This window comes from Puntigrus tetrazona, chromosome 5, assembly GCF_018831695.1.
Source record: "Puntigrus tetrazona isolate hp1 chromosome 5, ASM1883169v1, whole genome shotgun sequence".
Classification (NCBI taxonomy): domain Eukaryota; kingdom Metazoa; phylum Chordata; class Actinopteri; order Cypriniformes; family Cyprinidae; genus Puntigrus; species Puntigrus tetrazona.
Window position 1 is genome coordinate 13,548,748 of NC_056703.1, and position 20,385 is coordinate 13,569,132.

The window sequence follows — 20,385 nt, forward strand, 5'->3', positions numbered from 1 at the left end:
TTTATATTTATTTGCTAGTTGTATTTCAGTTAAATATTGTCCTCCGTTCAGCTTTCAGTTGATCTATGATTATCAATTTTTAAAAATGGCCCTTATGACTGGTTTTGTGGTCCAGGGCCACATTTGTGAGCCGCCTTAGTGAACTGATTCAAAATTTGCGAACTACTAGAATGAATGAAAAACCCGCCACTGCAAACCAGTAGGAAAACGCGCCTTTAGTTTGAGTTACACCAGCGAGAGCCAATCACTTTCAAGCATTTAAGACCCCGCCCCTACTTGAAAGTGGGAGAAGTCGACAGGCCGCGCTCGCTCAACCGGTGACGGGTGATGCTTCCGGGCCAAGGCTGAGGAGCATGAGATAAGATAATAGGTGAGAGCTTTATTTTGAATAACGTACGTATGTTTTTAATCGGTTAGAGGTAGTAGCGACGATTAGGTCTGTATCTGCTTCTACTTATTCGCTGTTTCTCCTGTCGGCCAGGGTTTGGTTGAAGCACCTTTAATCAACCGGAAGAAGAAGACGTCCACGCGCCCTCACACGGAACCGAGGACGTCGAGTCACACAGTAAGTCCGCGTGCAGCCGACGGTGTTGTTTTTGTGTATTATCCAAAGCCTTCTCTTTTCGCATGTGTTTATAAATCTCGTACGAAAGCTCGGGGTTTTACTCGTTGCACCGGTCGATGGATCTTTGCGCTTCGGTAGGTGTATGGTTTGATTCAAAAACGTGCCAAACAAAGAGCGGCCTGCGTTTTTGGCGCACTTATTAATGGCGTTAATCTTGTTTGTTGGCTAACAATCAAACCACTTGCTACGTTCTTGTCGATATAACGCTTCTACTCGTTTGTCCTGTTTTCTGGTGTGCATTTTGGTTGCTTGAGTCTTGTTAACGTTGCCGTTTGTATTGATAAACGTGATTGAACAGTTAATCACGGCCGTATTTCGGCAGGTTGGAACAACTGACGTTACAAAGGAAAGCGAAACTAAAATATAGTGCTTGAAGAAATCCACACGTTAAATTTTTATAGCAATGGTCTGTAGTGTTTCATATCTTTAAAGCAACAGCTGAACGCGAATGTTTTTAGCCCATGCAGGCTTGTACTACGTACTCGACTAGCGTGCTATCATTCGCTCTGGTTGATCAGTGATACACAAGACACCGCATTATTTATGTTATAAGGATCTCTACTTTACGACAGGGCTGTTTAACCCCTACACATCCAGGAGCTTTACAGTAATCTTAGGATACTGCAACTTTATTGCGTTATATAACGCTATAAGAAAATATAAAATTTCACTCCTTTTAAAAAAAACTGTCAGTTGTTCAGCCCCGCGTTTCCAAATGTGTGTTAACGACTTTTGCAGAACACAATACATATTTTGAAGAATGTTGCCAGATTTTTTTGTTGACCTCTGACTTTGGTGACCATTTTTCAATAGATTAGTTGTTGCTAAAGAAAGTCATGCAGATTTAAATTCGTGAGGACTAGTAAATGTGGTGAAATTAACCTTTTTCAGTTTTGGTGGCTTGTCCCATTTGACAGCTTGTAAGTTGTTTAATTTAGTAGTAGTTTGTTTTTGTTTTTATTTTTATTAGCACTTCCACTGACCTTCAGAAACCCCTAGTGGTCCTCTATCTCCATGGTTAAACTCAGATTTTCTAGGTTGACGTAATCTTGTGTTTTAAGTAAATGTGCATTCATTTATTGAATTAGTGGAATCAGTAATCATGATTATATATATATATATGCATTTTATAAAGTCTTGCATATTATTTTAACTGAAGATTTAAAATGGGTACCAATTAAGCTCTTAACTTTTGTTCACACAACAGGTGCAAGATGTCTTATTCATCTCGGAGTTCCTCTCGAGCTGCTGACTGTAAGGTCTATGTTGGTGACCTTGGCAATGGTGCAGCCAAAGGTGAGCTGGAAAGAGCCTTCAGTTACTACGGACCATTGCGGAGCGTTTGGGTCGCACGGAACCCTCCAGGTTTCGCCTTCGTAGAGTATGAGGATGCCAGGGATGCAGAGGATGCCGTAAAGGGGATGGATGGAAAGTGAGTCAACTTGAGTTCTACCTGCCTACATTTGCCATGATGCTACTGCAGCACATTTAACCCCCTGACCTCTTCAGGGAGCTCAGACCCGCAGGGGTGAGTGTCGGCGGTTTACCACTGTTCTTTTTTTTCCGCTCACAAAGGCCCCAACTTATTTGGTATTATCCTGGATGCAGATTAGTTCTAGCTTGTTTTAAGTTGTTTTTCTTAGTTTATCTGAAGTTAGCCTGCATCTAGGTAAAGTGTGTGGCTCTGGAAAATAAAGGATGTCGTGGGGGATTTGTTAATAGCTAGTAAGCACATTGAGTGGCATAGAGAAACAAATAACCTTCTGATCTGTGACATCCTAGGGTGCTTTGTGGATCCCGCGTGAGAGTTGAGATGTCTAATGGTATGTCAAGAAAGTCCCGTTATGGCCGTCCCAGTCGCAGACAATTTGACCCCAACGACCGTTGTTACCAGTGTGGGGAATGTGGTCATTATGCCTACGATTGTTATCGTTTCAGCAAACGGCGTAGTCGACGCAGCAGGTATTTTACCAACTTGTTTTTTATAATTGCATTGCTACTTGACAATGTTGTGTTATTGATCATCTTTCAATTGTTTTTTAGGTCAGGATCTCGCTCTCGGTCCAGATCTCGTGGAAGGCGCTACCGCTCTCGTAGCCGCAGCAATGAAAGGCAAGACCTCTCACTGATCCAGCTGTGTCTGGACAGATTTACAGTTTAGATGCATCACTCTGATTTCACAACTTTTATTTTTATTTTTTTCAGGAGGTACCGTTCACCCTCATACTCAAAACGCAGAAGCAGGTAAGCTGTGATGTCAAAGAGACACTCCTGTTTTTACCAGTTCTATTTGCAGTACGTCTACTTGCTTCAATCTTTCAGTAGGACATTTTTTTATTTTTTTTAACTTATCTTTTTGTTCTAGGTCAGGCTCTCAAGCCCGCTCTAGATCTAGAACCCCAGTGCGGCGCTCACGTTCACCTGTACGCAGGTCGAAAAGCCCTGTCCGAAGGTCCAGGTCCAGATCCAGGACACCTGTCCGTAGAGACAGGTACTTAGTTTACTAATGCTAATTTTTTTTCAGGCTTTTTGCATGTTAAAATATTAGTGTATAGGCTTTCTCGGTTTCAATTGTTGTTTTGTATGTGTAGTCGCTCTCGCTCCCGTTCACGGTCTGGTTCTAGACAGAGAGATCGTAGTGTGTCCAGATCTCGCTCTCGGTCTCGTTCGGTCAGTCACAAGAAAGACAGGTGAGTGAAAATTTACACAGTGGCACATTTAATGTTTTTGTAGAAAACAAGCAGGTTCTGACACTCGGTTTCCCCTTAGTCATTCCAGGTCTGCCAGCCCAAGGAGAAGTCCAACACCGGATGCTGACTGATCTGAATACTGATGTTTCTCCCCCATTCCCCACCTTTGCCTCAGGGCTGAAATACATTTTATCTTCATGATTTCGATACTGGTTCTACTGTAGCTACAAAGCTATTTCTTTTCTTCTCCTTCCCACATTTTAATGAAAGCTCCTTGTAAAAGCATCACCTATCATCTGATTCCCCCTTCCCTGTTACATACCCCCTTTTCCTCCCTTTCCTTCAGATTGTAAATTTTTTTTTTTTCTTTTTTTTTAAAGAGCTCCATTGTTTTAATTTCAGTGTTGAGCCAGTGTCCTGTGGTCAGTGATTTGTGGGTAAGGTGGTGAATGAGCTATGTTGTGATTTAGTCAGTGTATTATATGAGCTGAAGAGTACGCTGTGATTTGTTTATTTGTAGAATTTTTTTTTTTTTTTTTTTTTTTGCATTGAAATGGCAATGATCTTTTTAATAAAGTAAAGCTTTACAAACCCAACTGTTTCTGCACATTTTTTTTAAAGAGGTATGGTTATTCTAGTTTAAATGCTGTATTTTACAACCAGTTGAGGTTTTATATATTTATACTTCTAATATGCTAGGAGTTTGTGTCTTGAGTTCATCTGACCTTTTTGGCAATTAACCATATTTTCAGTTAAACCATAAAGTCTTGAACTAAATCTTAAGACCAGGGGAAACATTACAGGTATTCATATTTCATACTGGTGGATTGTAAGTACTGCTTAATGCTGAAAGAAATGGGACCAAGAGACAAAATTTACTAATTTAATTGGCTGTTCATCAGCTGACCAACGGTTTAAGCCTAAATTTAAAAATCTTCTCAAATATGGCTTTCATGTCAATGTAACGCTCATGATTTCCTGATGGCCAAGACAAAAAGTCTTTGTGTTTGAAGCCCCACATAATATGCCATCAGCACTGATTTTAAACTCAATAAGACAGTTGAGAGTTATGGAACAAAAAAGTCAAGTGGTAGAGCTCACAATGCTCCATCCAAATTAAGGCCCTTACTGATGCTGATTTCAGCCCAATAGTTACAAGATCGCATCAGTGAGAGAAGGGGTTTCAAGAACAGAAAACATCTTTAAAGGCCGCGTCTTCTCCCATGACACAAACTTGCCTGCTTGTAATTTGCACCAAACATGGGACATTGGTGGAAGAAAAATTAATGCTCTTTTTTTTTTTTTTTTTTTTTGCCTGGACAGTCCTGATGGCTTCCAATGTTACTGGCATGACAAAGAGATTTCTACACGGCTCCATCATGATCAGGTGTACTGTTTCTTTCAATGGGATAATGGATCTTCAGGTTGTGCAGGGGTGTCAAGTGGCGGTGGAGTATGTGGACATGTTGCAGGAGCATCTCTCTCGACTTGTCTGAGTGGTAATGACCCAGCACAACAAAACAGAACAACTCTCCACCCAAAAACCAATTATGTAAAATTGCATTGTTATGGAGAAATCCATTCTACTGTAATCTGGAGACACTAAAACAGGCTAATTAAATTTGATAGGTAAAGAGAAACCAGCTGACTTGTATCATGAATACAATACGAGGAGAAATATGTGGAGACATTGAAAACTAATCTTTTTTGAGTACCTCTCCTTGTTAACGCACTGCCTTTATGCTGGCTAGAGGAAAAATGCAGATTTACACTACTACGTTATAATACGGGAGTATAACTGCCAGCCTAAACTGCATCTGTTGAGCTAAACGCATTCGAGCGTGAATACAAAGGCGTGAAATTAGTGTATAACTAGACTGCTCGATAGGCGTTGTTACACAACCGTTCCCAAGATTCCTTTTCCTCTCGCGTTCCCCTCCTGCGGGCTGCCGTAGCTGCAGCAGTAGTGCGTTCCATTAGAACATTTCATTTGAGACAACATGGCTGCTGCGGCAGGCCATTATTACGGCGACGGAGGCAGAGCAACAAAAAGACAGAAAACAGACAGCGACGGAATGGCCACGGTACTCTCATTTAACTCACTTTATTGCATTCTCCATGCTCGTGGCGCTAGACTTTATTTTTGCCCCCGAAATCGCGTTTTTCTTTATTCAATACTTGATGCTATAAGGCTAGCTTGTAGCCAGCGCTAGTTCGCGTTTAGTTGTTGAGAAATAATTATGCGATTGCGGAGAATAAAATATTTATTAGCTGTAAAATTAGATGTATATTATTTAAAGCATCTAGTAATGGGTACCTGTGGCTCGGCTAGCAGTGCTTTACTCGATGCTCATTCATTGTTCTGGTCAGTCAGCTCTGTGTAGTGCAAACCGTTCATACTGTATGTTACAGACTTTTTCTACAGACTTACTAATTTAAGTAGAAAATGTTGTAAAATGCTCGAGATAAATTCTAGTTCTTTCGATTTATCAGTTTTCGTGCAAAACGTTAATCTTTGCTTAGACGAGTCTCATCGTCGTATTTTTTTTTTTTTTTACTTTGAATCCGATGCTGATTAGGTCCATTTTGCTGACCTTAACTTAAGTATACGGAGTTTGTATCGTTTTGGCCAATGTAGTGAATCAGATGAGTACAAATATTTTATATTTGCTTTAAACATTCGCGAGGATTATTGTTTGATTTAGCCTTTCACTCTTCTCTTTGTACGCTCAGGAGGGTTATGAGGACCCGCACAAGACCTTGCCCTCGCTTGTGGTGCATGTAAGGGGGCTTATTGACGGCATTACCGAGGCTGACCTTGTGGAGGCGCTACAGGAGTTTGGCACCATAAGGTAACCACTAATTGTTGAAAGGAATCATCGCTGTGCCAAATGGCATCCGCTATCCCTTCTTTTGTGACAGTGAGTTATATGAATAAGTTAGAATTTATAACAGTGGTATGAAGGTTCCTTTAATCTAGTGGCGCTCTACCTTTCTGGCCAGTCTCCCTGTTGACCAAAACAATATATATATATTTTTAACTTTTCATTATTAAAAATGTAATGAAATAACTTTGTCATCCTTTGGCCTCCTTGGAAGTTGGAAGCTAAGCTGTCTGGCTGAGAACCGCAGCTTGAAACGAAAACAAATTGAATAGTTGATAGTAGAAATATTACATAAAAGCGCAACGTAAGTAATGTCTGTAGTATTAATGTCTTCTCTGGTAGTTTGTACATTTTCGTAAGTTAGCAATTTGCTGTTTATTGGTTTGCATTTTGCACTGTTTCTAAAGAATTATTTGATGAATTCAAGGTTGTTATTGAAAGTCTGTGTATATATTGCTGTTTTTCAGTTATGTTGTGTTAATGCCAAAGAAGCGTCAGGCCCTGGTGGAGTTTGAGGACATGAACGGCTCCTGTAACGCAGTGACATATGCTAATAATAATCAAATCTACATAGCTGGCCGGCCATCTTACATCAATTACTCTACCAGTCAGAAAATCTCTCGTCCCAGCAACTCTGACGATACACGGAGCGTCAACAATGTACTGCTCCTTACCATAATGAACCCCATCTATCCAATTACTACGGTAAGTTGTTTGCTGTCTGCTATTGGATTCAAGCTTTTTCTCATCTCTGTTTCTGTTAATACACTGTCATTTCTTGTAGGACGTTCTCTACACCATTTGTAATAACTGTGGACCTGTGCAAAGGATTGTGATCTTCAGGAAAAATGGAGTTCAAGCCATGGTTGAATATCCTTGAACAAAATATTCTCTAATCTGGTTTAATGATTTCTGCACAGTGTATGGGGCTTATGACAAGAACAAACGCTTAAGACATGTCAAAGTGTAGTTTATACTTCATGCTCTTGTTTCCAATCGAAAAATTGTTCTCCTTGACTTTTGGTCACATTTGACTCAGTCCAGAGTGCGCAGAGAGCCAAAGCATCTCTTAATGGAGCTGACATCTACTCAGGCTGCTGCACCCTTAAGATTGAGTATGCCAAGGTTAGTACCCCCAAAATAACGCATAATATGGTACAGCACCCTCTGCAGGCCTGGGGTAAGTTGCATGAACACAGTCTTGGTTCTTAAGACAGAATCTTAACATTTATCTGACTTAGTAACTGTTAACCAATTCATAATCATTCTTCAAATTAATAAAAATGATTTATATGACCACATTTGCAGACTTCTGAGGGAGCCTAAACATGGCTTAAAATTATTTCAATATTTGATTTAAATGAGAATTTAATCTTACACCTGTAAGATTCATGCAAGTCAATTTAATTTTAAAGCAGTCCTAAAAATATTAAAGTCAAATGACACGCATGCTGATGACATTGGTACATTTGAAATGGTTGTGACTACATGTTACCCTCATTACTAATGAAAGCTCACTTTTTATTGTATAGCCAACCCGTCTGAACGTCTTCAAAAATGATCAGGATACCTGGGACTACACCAACCCCAATTTGAGTGGCCAAGGTACAGTACTGCCCATGCACTCTGTCTGTGCTTCTTATGGTTTATGGGGATGGGTGTGTGGACAAGCCTCCTAAAGTGACACCTTGGAAAGTTTAAAGTTGGTCTTTTCCCAAGGATGTCACTTCAGTGATGCTGCTTTTAATTCTTGCGTTCCTTCTGTTTGGATTATAATACAAATATTTACACAGTTGTAGTTGCATATAGACATGGACACGCATTCTTGCACAAATGCAAAAAGAACACTCGTCTCAAAAAAAACAATCAAAAGCAAACACATCTGTTCAGTTAAACCAAAGACATGCACTTGAGTGGGCCTGATTATCATATTGATGGCAGAAGCACATATCCTTCTTAGCTCACATTCACATACACTCGTCTGTTGCGCATGTCACCTGTTTCATGTAAAAGCACAAATGTTTCTCATATACACAAAAATCCAATAGGAGTAGGCACTCTTTCACCTGTACTCACTAAGCATGACACTGCATCTAGTTGGTTACATGATGGAGATTTGATTTTCTTTCTTTTTTTTGCATTGCAATAGGGCAGGGTGTAGAGAATTGGAGTTAAACTGCAGAGTTTAGCTCCAATCCCCGTTCTACATCGTACAAGCTCATCTTTAGCGTTACTAGAAATTTCTTGGTGGCTGTGTTGGGGCATATAGAAGTTAGGCATCTGCAGGACAAATGTCCTCCATGAGCAAGATTGGACACCCCAGCAATAGGGTAAATACTTGACTGAACGGGGTCGTAGAACCAGGCTTGATGTAAGAGACAGGTAGAGATATGAACGCAGAGATTCACAATGGTCCCGACAAAATGTAATGGATCACTAAGGAAACCAGTGTTATCTTTTTATTGTTTGTTTTTCTTTAGCCAGAGTTTATGTAAATGTTCTGCTTTTGTAGGATCAAATTCACCTGTAAGTCTTTAAAGCTGCAGTCCGTAATTTAGTGTACAAAATGTATACAAGCGTACACCATGAATCCATTTTCCAAACCTTGTTTTTTGCTTGTCCTCAAAGACTGCAACTTTAAAGGGGTCATATGATGCTATTTTAAAGATTATTATTTGTTGTAACAGAATATGTTGACATAAGTTAATGTAACCCTAACGCAACATTTTTGAAATACTGCATGTTATAACTCCTCTATGCCCCGCCTCTCTCAAAACGATTTGTTTTTTTACAAAAACCCTTGTTCTGACAAGCAGCCTTCTCTGATTGGCCAGCTCACACAATGCATTGTAATTGGCCGAACCCCACACAAACTCTTCAGAAATGTAACACCCCTTACCATAATCTTGAGTTCCGCTTGCAAAATAAATGTAAAGACCATCGATAAGTAGTTTTCAGCTCAAGCTCAAAAGAGGAACCGAATCGTGTGACAGACGATTGTTTGTATTTCCAGTACACAAGCTGCGATTTACTCTGCTGAGATGTGAGTAAACTAGTCTCTCTCTCTCTCACACGATGCGTTTCAAGGCAATTTCACACAGGACAGGAAATGCACTGTGGTGTGAACACATTAATTTCAATGGCCTGTTGCACAGTCAACAGTCAATAGCAAGTACTTAACAAATAACGTTAACTTAATTACAGTTGCTGATTCGAAAGTGGCAGATTGTCAGAGCAAAGACAGAATTGACCCATTAATTTTTAAATAAAGTACTTCTACTTCGGCACAGAAACACACAGCGCCTCCCTAATTATGACTACATCAACACTGCTGTGCTTACTGAAACCAAGCCTTCTTTCTTTGTGTGACCCATTTGGGCTGCATTGTCTAAATATTATCACTTTTCTATGTTGAAAAGTAAGGTTGGTTAAACAAGTCATTTTTAAATCTTTGCAACTTCAGGGATTGTGTCTATGCACTAACCGCTTGTAACACACCAAAGTGAAAGAAAAAATGAATCGCATCATATGACCGCTTTAAACAACGTGATCCTTAGAGCTCAAATGTGGTTCATATTCAGTGTTCTTCTTATGCAAATTGTCTGTATCAGGTCTCTCAGGGTAAAACTGCTGAGAGATGTTTTTTTTTTTTTTTTTTTTTTTTTTTTTGAGATACATTAAACTCCTGTGCTTGAACTAGCTGCTGAACACATTTTACATCCAACAAAACATTTCCATCTACTTGCGTTTTTCTGCAAGACACACTCGCAGCAATTCAACAGGCCACATGGAACAGTGAAACGGAACTCACAACAACTTTAAACGCCTCAAAAACAGCAATTTCACTCGTACCGAAGTCACACGGATTAAAAAAAAAAACAAAAACACTCAAGATATCCCTCCACCCCGCTAACATCTCCATTCTCTACAAAGGTGGCGGACATCTTAATGACACATTTAGGGGAATGGGTCTAATCTCCTCGGATAATACATTACAACCAATCACCGAAGACCATCGCACATCAACTGATCGAGCAGCAAACACATGAAGCAAAGTGATACAGATACACAGAACAACAGAGAAGAATTACACAGATATTTCCTTCTCATTCCCTGCCTAATGTCGTCATGTTTCTTGGTGTCTGGGCTATTTTTGCTCTCGCTTCTTTCCTCTTTCCTGAGAACATCATGCGAACATGCAAAGCTGACATAACAGTGAAAACACACCAGATCAGGATTGCTACAACACAAGCGCCACGGTCAGAGACTGCCAAACTGACATTGCCATGACAGCACACCAACAAACAAATTGCAGAGATCAGCGACTCGACATTATCATCACATCACATTATCATCAAGTCAAGATTGCTCCAACACAGCGGCGGTGGTTTCTTTGCGCGCAGCACGACAAGTTGAGATCGTCACTACTCACCCAGCAAAGAGCAGACATTTGACTATATGTAACTAAGTGTGATGACATCGACTTCACACCGTGACACATCCGAAACCGCATGTTCACAGGCCACATGATCTGAAATCAACGTGAGATTGTCGCAAACACATCTTGCTAAAAATAGCGAAACGCACCAGACAAGACACTGCGGGCGACACTAGCAACAACACACCACTGTAACACATGGGAAGGACCGCAGCTGCCCACCGATCACACAGTCAGATCCTCCGCTCTCCCTCCCCAAGCCCTGTCTCTTTGTGGACTGAAGTGCTTTCTATCTCTCATTTCTCCATCCCTCCTTCTCCTCCTCCTCCTCTTCCTCTCTGTGTTGAATCTGTTTTATTCATTGGGCACGGCTGACCGTGTTCTGATCCCTGTGTTACGCCCCCTGTGTGACGCAGGTGTGGATTAGTCTGACTGCTGGTGAGGCGTCTCTTCTAAACTCATCACCGTCTGCTGTCTGCTATCCACCTTTACTACTACTACTACGGTAAGCACTGATGTGCCTGGAACGCACAAAAAACGCATGCAGCGGACTAGGAGAAATGTCCTAAGGAACTGAATGAAAACTGTCATCAGAAGTAGGGTGACTGGTAAAGAACATCACACTTCCATGGTGCCTGCTGCATTTGTGTTATTTTATTGGGTGTATAGCACATTGCACATTCCAACTCTTTGTTCTGTTTGGGTCAACTGGAACTATGTTGGTAAGATGTTGCATTTGGCATGAAGCAAAAACCCTTGAATAACACTTATGTGGCCTTTTCGGGCTAAACTAAGAATCCTGCATTTTTTCCTCCATTGATGAGTGGATATATGCAGCTGTCTTTTAATTCTCTTGCAGTTTGGATGATATGGCATAAGTGATATTTTTAGCGTGTTTTTATTTTTAGCAAGTAAAATTTCATGTGGGAGTTTTTCTAGATTAATACTGTAAAACTTTTTTTTTTTTCACTTCCTATTTTCTAAATGCATGGTTTTACTCTTGAAAATACTTCATCTGTGCATAATGTTGATCTATTTTATTTTTTGATCATGTAAATTTTAATCAAGGTGTCGTCATCCTGTCTTCCTTTTAAAATGGCAGACTTCTCTCTGGTGGCATATGATGTGGTTTTCCAATCATACTTTCCACTTAAATCCAGCTATTTTCGTACAATTAACAATTTCACTCCAGAAAGAGTTACCGCCCTATTAATCGGCAGTCTTGTTCATTTGTCTAGCTTGAGACGACCTGAAAGCAACTCCCATTTACTCTTCTAAATGATAAAAACTAGGCTTTTATAGTGGAAGATTTATTGGTGCACATTATTAAAACTGCACGTTTCGTTTCCATGTGACATATAACAGAATCATTGTATCGGGTCAGATAAAGAAAGTGGGTTGCAACAGTGTTTCATAATGGCTTCCACATAAGGACCCTTAAAATTTTTCCTGAAGTTTAGTATTTTAGAACTTTAAGCAACACATTCAACCTTTCTGTATTTACTTAAATTCCTGTCTCTAAAATATGCAGGTAAATGTGGTTATCACTATGTATTTTTGTAATGGCCTTTACTGTGAAACCTTGTATGATGACATTGTTGTGGTTTGGGTGTAATTATAGAGGAGATGATTTGCCTTGCAGGCAGGCAAAGTGTTATAACCACAACTAGAACTCAGATACTTGTCTTTTTTTTTTTTAAGACCAATTCTTTCTGGAACAGACCTCTAATTGTTATTGTACTTTTGAACACCTGGAACCTGTAGATTTTTATCTGAACCAAGAATAACACAGAAATGCATATTTAATTTTGAAGGTATAGTGTTTTTGTTTTTTTTTTAAGTGATGTTTTTGTATGTAATTTGTAATACTTAATTGAATCTGATTTGTGTATACCTGTCTGTGCAGATACCGATGCAGATGGCAATTGGAACAATTCTCAAGGTGTGTGTTTGGTTGTGAGGTCTGAGAGAATGAAACATTTACTTCTATAATGTAAATGTAGCTGCATTTCTCTTCATCGACCTGATATGCCATTCAAAATCTCCATTATGGCTTAGTATTGCAATCACTTATTGGTATTAACATCTGATGCTCGTTGCATGTCACTCCCAGCTTTTCCTTTTGTGTTTACACTCTTGATGTTCATAGCAGTTCAGATGCTGTATTGTTGTTCTGTCTCTCCTTCTCAGACCCCAATGCTAACCCAAACAAGCGGCAAAGGCAGCCAGCACTGTTGGGGGATCATCCACCAGAATATGGTCAGTCTGATACACATTATCAGATGCACTTGAAGCACTAAAGTGTGTGTATAAATAATTTAATAATTATAATAATATTTGGTTTTTTTTAGGTGGTCCTCAGGGTGGCTATGGTCATTATGATGATACCTATGGACCACCTCCCCCACCCCCTCACTATGAGGGCAGGCGCATGGGGCCCCCAATGGGACGTGGCCGAGGGGACCCCGGTACGGTGGGGCGCAGTACGGACACGGACCTCCTCCGCCAGACTACAGCGCTCATGCCGACTCTCCTGTGGTCATGGTATACGGCCTTGAGCCCACCAAAATCAATGCAGACAGAGTTTTCAACATATTCTGTCTCTACGGCAATGTGGAAAGGGTGAGTGGTCATTTCTTTTCAAACGTCTTTGAAAGGCATCTCTTATCTAATCTAAAAATACAATAAATGTTAAGTATATTAGAATTTTAAAAAGACTGACTTTCAATGTTTTTGTGATGGCAAAACTGTTATCAGCAGCTCTTCCTCAGTGTCATGTGATGCTTCAGAAAGCGGTCTAATATACCGATTTGGTGCTCAAGAAACACTTCTAAAGTTCAAATACTGTGGTGCTCATTAGTATTAAAAATAAAAATGGTATTCTAAAAATAGAAATTTCAAAAGAAAGCATTTATTTGAAAACCCAAAAACGTTTTCTCCTGTTGTATTGATTATTTCGTGTGTGCTCAGGTGAAATTTATGAAGAGTAAACCAGGAGCTGCAATGGTGGAGATGGGAGACTGCTATGCCGTTGACAGAGCCATTTCACATCTTAACAACAACATGCTTTTTGGACAAAAACTAAATGTCTGGTGTGTACGATGGAATTGCATTTAAATATTAATCTCCATTTTCGAAGTCATTTTACAAACCGTAAACGTGCCAGACCAAGAAGTTGTTTCTCAGTCCAAGACAAGTAAAACCTAAATCTGTATTTGCATTTTTGTCTGCGTGTACTACATTGTTTATTTTTGTCTTTTGGTCTGCAGTGTATCCAAACAACAGGCCATAATGCCAGGTCAGTCATATCAGCTAGAAGATGGCAGCTGTAGTTTTAAGGATTTCCATGGCAACAGAAACAACCGTTTCACCACTGCCGAGCAGGCAGCCAAGAACCGCATCCAGCAGCCCAGCAACGTGCTGCACTTTTTCAACGGTCAACCGGACTGCACTGTTGAAGCGTTCAATCAGGTCAGAGGCGTAATCTGTCATATATTACTCAGATTCTTCTTTTTTTATGGATTGTTGCTGTTTATCTGTGCCTGGTTTTTAAAAATGAGTTTGTAATCTTTATCAAAAACAAAAATACTCCTTCCCATCAAGTTTTTTTCCGTTCTCTCCAATAGAAAAAGATGACATTTGAGTTTAAAATTTGGACAGAAATATCTGATATATGATGTGGGTCTGTGGAATTAGATGATTAAAATCTCTTCTGGGTTTTTATCTACAGATTTGTGATGAGTTGGGAATCAAGACTGCAGTCAGTGTCAAACTGTTTACTGGCAAGAGTGAGTTACTTAGGAGTTTGTGTACATCTATGAACACTCCCATTTACTGTGTGTGAATTATATGGTAAAGTGTGGTGTGTTTGGTGCTATATAAATACACGTGTATGTGTGTGTGTGCTTGTGTTGGTGGAACCTCAGGTGAGAGAAGTTCGTCTGGTCTGTTGGAGTGGGAGTCCGTAAATGATGCGATGGAGGCTCTTGCTATGATGAACCACTACCAGATGAAGAACCCTAGTAAGTACTCACCTACCAGTGGCAAAAAAAAATTCAATATGTGAGTGGTTTTGCTCTAACTATAAATCACATTGTTCCTCAAATCTCATCTTTCTTTTTCCTCAGGTGGACCTTACCCATACACTCTTAAACTGTGTTTTTCAACGGCACAGCACGCCAACTGAACCCATTATAACAACCACTAAACCTTTGACTCCCAGTGACCTTTTGAGCTCAGCACCATAGCATGTCTTAACTCTTGACCTGGAAGGAAAGAAATGGGACTGTTAAGATTACCTTTATTTCCAGAACAAGACTGGACTCAATGTTTTGTAATGTTTATTTTTTTATTTTAAATTTTTTTTAAATTGGTATTAATGTTGTTTTTGGTTTTTTTTCTTTCTTTTTTTCCTTCAGTTGACCAGTCTTGTATAACAGTGAAATTGTGTGATAATGTAATAAATTAGTCAAGCTGTCACTGTGAAGATTTGTTTCTTGTGCATGTTGGCTTATATCAGTGGGATTGTTGTTGCAACTAAACAGTAGATCAACAAAGAATCAACACATCCTCTGAAAGTTGAATAAATGAGCTTTGGTTTCCATATATGGTTTGTTAGGATATTACACTTTTTGCCAAGATACAACTATTTGAAAATCTGGAATCTGAGGGGGCAAAGAATTTTATAAAAATGTACAAAATATCTCAGTAACACTTTTACAATAAGGTTCATTAGTTTAGATTATTTAACATGAGTTAAAATGAACTAAGAATGATTAATGCTTCTACAGCATTTATTAATCTTAGTTAAATTTACTAACGCATTATTAAAGTAGTTAATTTCTTAAAGTAAGTCTTAAGTATTTCTTAAATATATAATTAATGCACTGAGCTAACATGAACTAGCAATTATTGTATTTCTATGAATTAACATTAGCAAAGATGAATATATATATTTTTTTACTGTTTAAAAGGCAGTTATCTTGTAGGCATTTTCATATAAACATTACTATACAAGATACATAATGTGCTTTTAGATTGTTCTGCAAGTTACATGGTCATTACTTGTTAGCTTTTGGACAAAAAATAATACATTTATGGTATTAAAAAAATAGCATGGGCAGTGTTGTGATGAAATTGACAATTCAGCAGCAGAACATAGTTTGATGATGATCAAAAAATATATATCTTTGTCTAAATGTGTCATTAACAGTTTCAGACCAAGCCTCACTTGATTGCACAAAACAGGTCACATCAAACCTAATCTCAGGGGCTCTGAAATACTCGCAATGTTATCTACGGGCGCCCTCTCCTGGAAACACAACAAAACCACAACACCACTTGCCTACAGAATTTGAAAACAAATGAAGTGTTAGGGTAGGTTAAAAATATACCAGCAATATTAATGTCTTATTTGTAAAGTAAACATTATTAACAAATAAAATGTGAATATCCCCTATCCATATACAACCTGCTACTGACTAGTAATAGCAAGTAAAAAAATAATCAGGTTATAATATCAAGCCCTTCAGTGCCATACAAAATTCTTATTTCAGCAGGACATGAAAACTATAAACTATATATATATATATATAAATATATAAAATACATTTGTATATTAAATATATTAAAATTGAACAGTTTGATACAGAGAGCTAATAAGCAAAGAAATGAGGTCACGCTCTGAACAACCATTAGTTTTGATCACTAGGATGTAACTTTGAATAAGTCTGAAGTCAAACATGGCATTTCTATTTTAAGGTATACATCACACAACAGCATCCACTTTATAGTCATTTTACTGGTGCAAATTACATATTTAACTTCATACACTTTATCTTCCTTTGAAATAAAAACAAATATCTGCTCTTTTAAAAGTCAGTGTCAGGTTTCTGCAGTTTTCTGTTCATTGCTGACTGAAATACTCTCCTCCTCACCATCTTGATTTTTAATTGACTGGTCTTTTGAAGAATTAGGCAATCTTGATACTAAAGTGGACAGTCTGTGAAGAACAAGATCTGCTGTTGTTTTCAGACTGTGCTGTTAGGAATAAAAAACACAGAATTCATTAATAACATAACAACAACAACAACAACAACAACAATAAATCAACTCAGTGATAGTTACCTGTAGGATGTGCAGGCCTTTTAAGGTAAGAACAGCTAGCTCTCTTAGTCCATCACCATCCAGGTCTAGATAAATCAGTGACAGCAGGGGACTTTTAAAACTCCGTCTCCACAGCAGCTGTAACTTATCTTCAAAAGCTCCTGTTGGTTGGTGAAATTTGTAGCACAGCAGATCCTGTAGATCACAAATTTAACAGCTGCTTGAATATCAATTAATCTAAATTCTTTCAATGTGGCCTGCACGTGTGCAAGTGTTTCTGTTCTTTAAATCCAGCAGTGTACCTGTCCGTACGTTCCCAGCAACAACTCATGCTGTCCATCAAAGTCCAGATCAACAACAAGAGCACAGAGAACTGCATCGCACTGGTCGCTTTCTGCCAAACACAGCTGTCTGCTCAGTCCATACTGCTCCACATCCCTGAACATGCACATATTTGTTTTACACTCAACCTGATGCATGGTGCAGAACAAGCAACATACCAGCCAGCCACTAACCTGTAAACAACAGCCATTTCTATGGCACTGGTCACCAACAGATTAAATGTTTCCCTTTGACTGCCTGTCAGAAAACAAGAGCAATCAGTAACAATAATCTGGAGGTCTTAACCGTCATTAATAATCTTGCATTAAAAAGAAAAAGCAATTAAAAATATTTTTTGAACTTTATATTCGTCAAAGAATTCCCGAAAAATGTTTATTGCGCAGAAAATAATATTAGAATGAGTTCTCAAGGATTATGTGATGCTAAAGACTAAAAAATTCAATTTTAATTTTTATTTCTGATGTTTCAGACTGTGAACGGTATTATATGCATTTCTGCATGAAGTCCTAAAAATGCTCTAAAAATGAATTCCGAGTGATCTGGATACAAACACGTTACACACAAAAATAACGTCTTTGTTTTAAGTATGGATTATGGCTGTGACCATTCAGTGATAAGGTGTATCACTCACTGTTAGTGTCAGTGCTCTGGTGCTGCTGTTTCAATGGGAACAGCGACACAGTAGAGATGGGACTGTCGTGCTGCATACGCCAGTTTTGGAGAATCTCTATAAAAAAAAAAAATAATTAAAAAATGAATAAAAAAAAAAAAAAAGTATCACCATATTACATTTTAGGAAGAAGAAGAAAGTATTTTTTTTTCTCACCTGGTCCCTTTTGGTTGACAAGTGAAAGCCCCACAGAGCCGTTCTGACATCCAAACGCTGTGAGGCGCCGATTTTCATCAATGCTTAAAACATTTAACCATAACACACTGAAATGCACACAAACAAAAAAAACATACCAATTACTATCAAACAACTTATATAACATGTCTTGTCGTCCAAACTGGATCAACTCACTTGCTTGGCAGCTCCTGAAGTTCAGGAAAGAGTCTTTCTACTGGTTGCTCCTCAAACTGGTGCAGAGACGCATTCTAATATCAGACATTGAAAGTGAAATTCCAATCTTTACTATGGGAGTACAGGAGAAGAGAAAAATCCATTGCTGTGACTACACTTTATAGGCTGACCTCTTTGTAAAGATGTATGCGCTGATCATGCCCACTGAGAAGAAACACGGTCTCACTGGATCCATCTCCACAATTTATCCTGCAAATAAAAGGTAAAAATCAAACACAGGTTCAACTTTAAAAAAAAAAAAAGAAAAAACTGTGCGTTTCATCCATTGAAATGCATAGAAAAAAAAAACAGCATATAAACCTTGCGGCTTCTTTTATACAAACATGACAGACATACTCAGTGTGATAAAGCTGGAAGGGGGTAAACTGGAGCTCCAGGTTCAGACAGCTTTCTATCAACAAGATGGAAGTCTCAAATTATTATATCATATTGATCTTATTTGTTCCTTCGTATTTATAAAGTCTGTCATTTAAATAGCGCTCTCCTTTGATCTAAATAATTAAACTGAATCAATTCACCCACTAAAAAAGGTATGATTTTATATGACTCACGTGCAATAGACTCTAGGTTATATTCTGACCCTGGTTCATAATCACAGTATATGTTAAGGAAAGGAGTTGCTTTATCTCCTGAGTCCTGAGAGAAAAAAAGAGACAGAAAGATATAATCAACAAGAAATACACACACTATTTCCCCTGCTTTTAAAGAAATGAAAGCTGAAAAATAAATGTCAGATCAAATGGGTGGGGAGAAAGGAGGAAACGAGGATTTTATTAGCTTTTAATAACTTGTTACTTATATCACATGATTATGAAACATACCTTAATGAATGTTATTCCTACGACCAGTCCTCTTTTAGGAGCTGATTTGTTGAAGGCGTCAATAGATACGATTTCTGCATCAACTATATTAACAGAAAAGAGCAAAAATGCAGTAGACATCTAACACAAAATAGTGTCTAAGCAAACAAACTGATTGCCACCTGGTATATATGTGAACTGAATCTCTCTGGCCACAGGTCTGATCTTCTTCTGCAGGTCCTGATATCTGAAGCACACTACTTTCCCCTTCAGAGTCGCTGCCAGTAACTCCTGCTCGCCTGCCTGGCAGAGTCCGTATATGTTACTCTGCGAAGGAAAACGACTAAAACTGTCTTCCACAAAGGGGCACATGCCTTTTATATTCGGTAACATATTACAAATAATCGCAACCAAAAATAAAAACAAATTCGGTAGGACCTTACTAGACTGTCACGCTAGAGGAAAAAAAAATCAACATCCGTGTGTGTGGGCGGGTTTGTGAATACAGTTGACCAATCATCTGTGTCGTTCGCACCGCTTAACAAATCAGACGTTTCGACACGGGCTGACGTCATCAGCGGTCGCCGACAATGATATCAACATTGAAGTTATTTTTTAAATTTTCGTGTCAAAGTAATATTCCATGCCAGTTTGATTCTTGCTCATTGCATTTCTGTCTAATTCTTTCAGCGTTTGAGATGCAATAAATTAAAACCAATGGGAGGCTATTGCTATTGCGTTAATAATTTATTTCTGTTTCCGATGAAGAAGAAAAGAGGCATCCTACAGGGGGCGAAATTATGTTTTTAACGGATTTTCTTTCTTTATTAAACCCTCCTTTATTCTTAGCTATAACAAAAATTCACGATAATACGATATTTAAATTGGCAGCCATCAATGAATTACAACTAAAAGAAAATCTGTCGTCAACCAAGCAATCAATAAAGTAAATTTAGGGCTAATAACAACATTGTAATTTGCAGTTTGAAAAAGATACCTTTATTTATACAGCCTAGCACTTTTAACAATATAGCTTCAAAGCAGCTTTACATTTTATATTAAATAAGAAAATTGTTCGGCAGTATCGCAAAAGACAATAGTAAACACTCAATTTTCAATTACATGGAGTTAAAAATTTAATTCAGTGATGTCAGTTCATACTGAATTATGGGTCATATGGTACTCTAACATCTGATACAAGTAAATTACAGACGTCTAAAAAAGAAAGAAAACTAAATAATAAATTCTGCACATTTTGATACAATACTCGCATGCATAAATGCATGTGCCAATAACTTACTGTAAAGTTTTGTAATATCAGCAAAACCTAAACTGAGATTTACTAAAATTAATTGAAATAAATGGTATAAATGGACAGAATCTCCACTAGAGGGCCAGACAAGCTGTCAATCAGTTATT

The 20,385-nt window shown here is 38.4% G+C and overlaps 3 protein-coding genes across 4 annotated transcripts; 2 read left to right on the forward strand and 1 right to left on the reverse strand.

Annotated features, from left to right (window-relative positions):
• The first annotated feature begins 272 nt into the window (after positions 1-272).
• On the forward strand, positions 273-3,670 carry srsf7a (serine and arginine rich splicing factor 7a). 2 transcript variants are annotated; one of them, XM_043238147.1, is made up of 9 exons: positions 273-370; positions 482-565; positions 1,833-2,057; positions 2,408-2,587; positions 2,669-2,737; positions 2,831-2,869; positions 2,991-3,116; positions 3,217-3,315; positions 3,395-3,670. In XM_043238147.1, the coding sequence occupies exons 3-9, from the start codon at positions 1,840-1,842 to the stop codon at positions 3,444-3,446; spliced, it is 783 nt and encodes a 260-aa protein (XP_043094082.1). In that variant the 5' UTR covers positions 273-370; positions 482-565; positions 1,833-1,839; the 3' UTR covers positions 3,447-3,670. The 2 variants fall into 2 exon arrangements, with proteins under 2 accessions (XP_043094082.1, XP_043094083.1); XM_043238148.1 differs by lacking the exons at positions 273-370; positions 482-565 and adding an exon at positions 570-699.
• A 1,580-nt stretch (positions 3,671-5,250) lies between these two features.
• On the forward strand, positions 5,251-15,117 carry hnrnpl (heterogeneous nuclear ribonucleoprotein L). The gene is given in 15 exon segments (XM_043239656.1): positions 5,251-5,399; positions 6,049-6,167; positions 6,668-6,905; positions 6,985-7,070; positions 7,229-7,325; positions 7,733-7,805; positions 12,545-12,580; positions 12,829-12,897; positions 12,990-13,085; positions 13,088-13,260; positions 13,609-13,730; positions 13,908-14,109; positions 14,369-14,426; positions 14,565-14,660; positions 14,766-15,117. Coding segments are annotated over 15 exon segments (1,608 nt in total). The 5' UTR covers positions 5,251-5,315; the 3' UTR covers positions 14,825-15,117.
• A 1,301-nt stretch (positions 15,118-16,418) lies between these two features.
• kptn (kaptin (actin binding protein)) lies at positions 16,419-19,449 on the reverse strand. Its single transcript, XM_043239657.1, has 12 exons — positions 19,149-19,449; positions 18,988-19,070; positions 18,718-18,802; positions 18,503-18,557; positions 18,277-18,355; positions 18,107-18,180; positions 17,912-18,018; positions 17,717-17,812; positions 17,259-17,322; positions 17,046-17,181; positions 16,765-16,938; positions 16,419-16,677 (listed from the first exon to the last, which is right to left on the reverse strand). The coding sequence occupies exons 1-12, from the start codon at positions 19,357-19,359 to the stop codon at positions 16,522-16,524; spliced, it is 1,320 nt and encodes a 439-aa protein (XP_043095592.1). The 5' UTR covers positions 19,360-19,449; the 3' UTR covers positions 16,419-16,521.
• Between the last annotated feature and the right edge of the window lie 936 nt (positions 19,450-20,385).

Coding starts and splice junctions, on each gene's coding strand:
- srsf7a (XM_043238147.1), top strand. CDS start 1,840: ATGTCTTATTCATCTCGGAGTTCCTCTCGAGCTGCTGACTGTAAGGTC. Junction 2,058..2,407: donor GTAAAGGGGATGGATGGAAA/GTGAGTCAACTT, acceptor GTGACATCCTAG/GGTGCTTTGTGGATCCCGCG. Junction 2,870..2,990: donor TACTCAAAACGCAGAAGCAG/GTAAGCTGTGAT, acceptor TTTTTGTTCTAG/GTCAGGCTCTCAAGCCCGCT.
- kptn (XM_043239657.1), bottom strand. CDS start 19,359: ATGTTACCGAATATAAAAGGCATGTGCCCCTTTGTGGAAGACAGTTTT. Junction 17,323..17,716: donor CCAGAGCACTGACACTAACA/GTGAGTGATACA, acceptor GTTTTCTGACAG/GCAGTCAAAGGGAAACATTT. Junction 16,678..16,764: donor AAGGCCTGCACATCCTACAG/GTAACTATCACT, acceptor TATTCCTAACAG/CACAGTCTGAAAACAACAGC.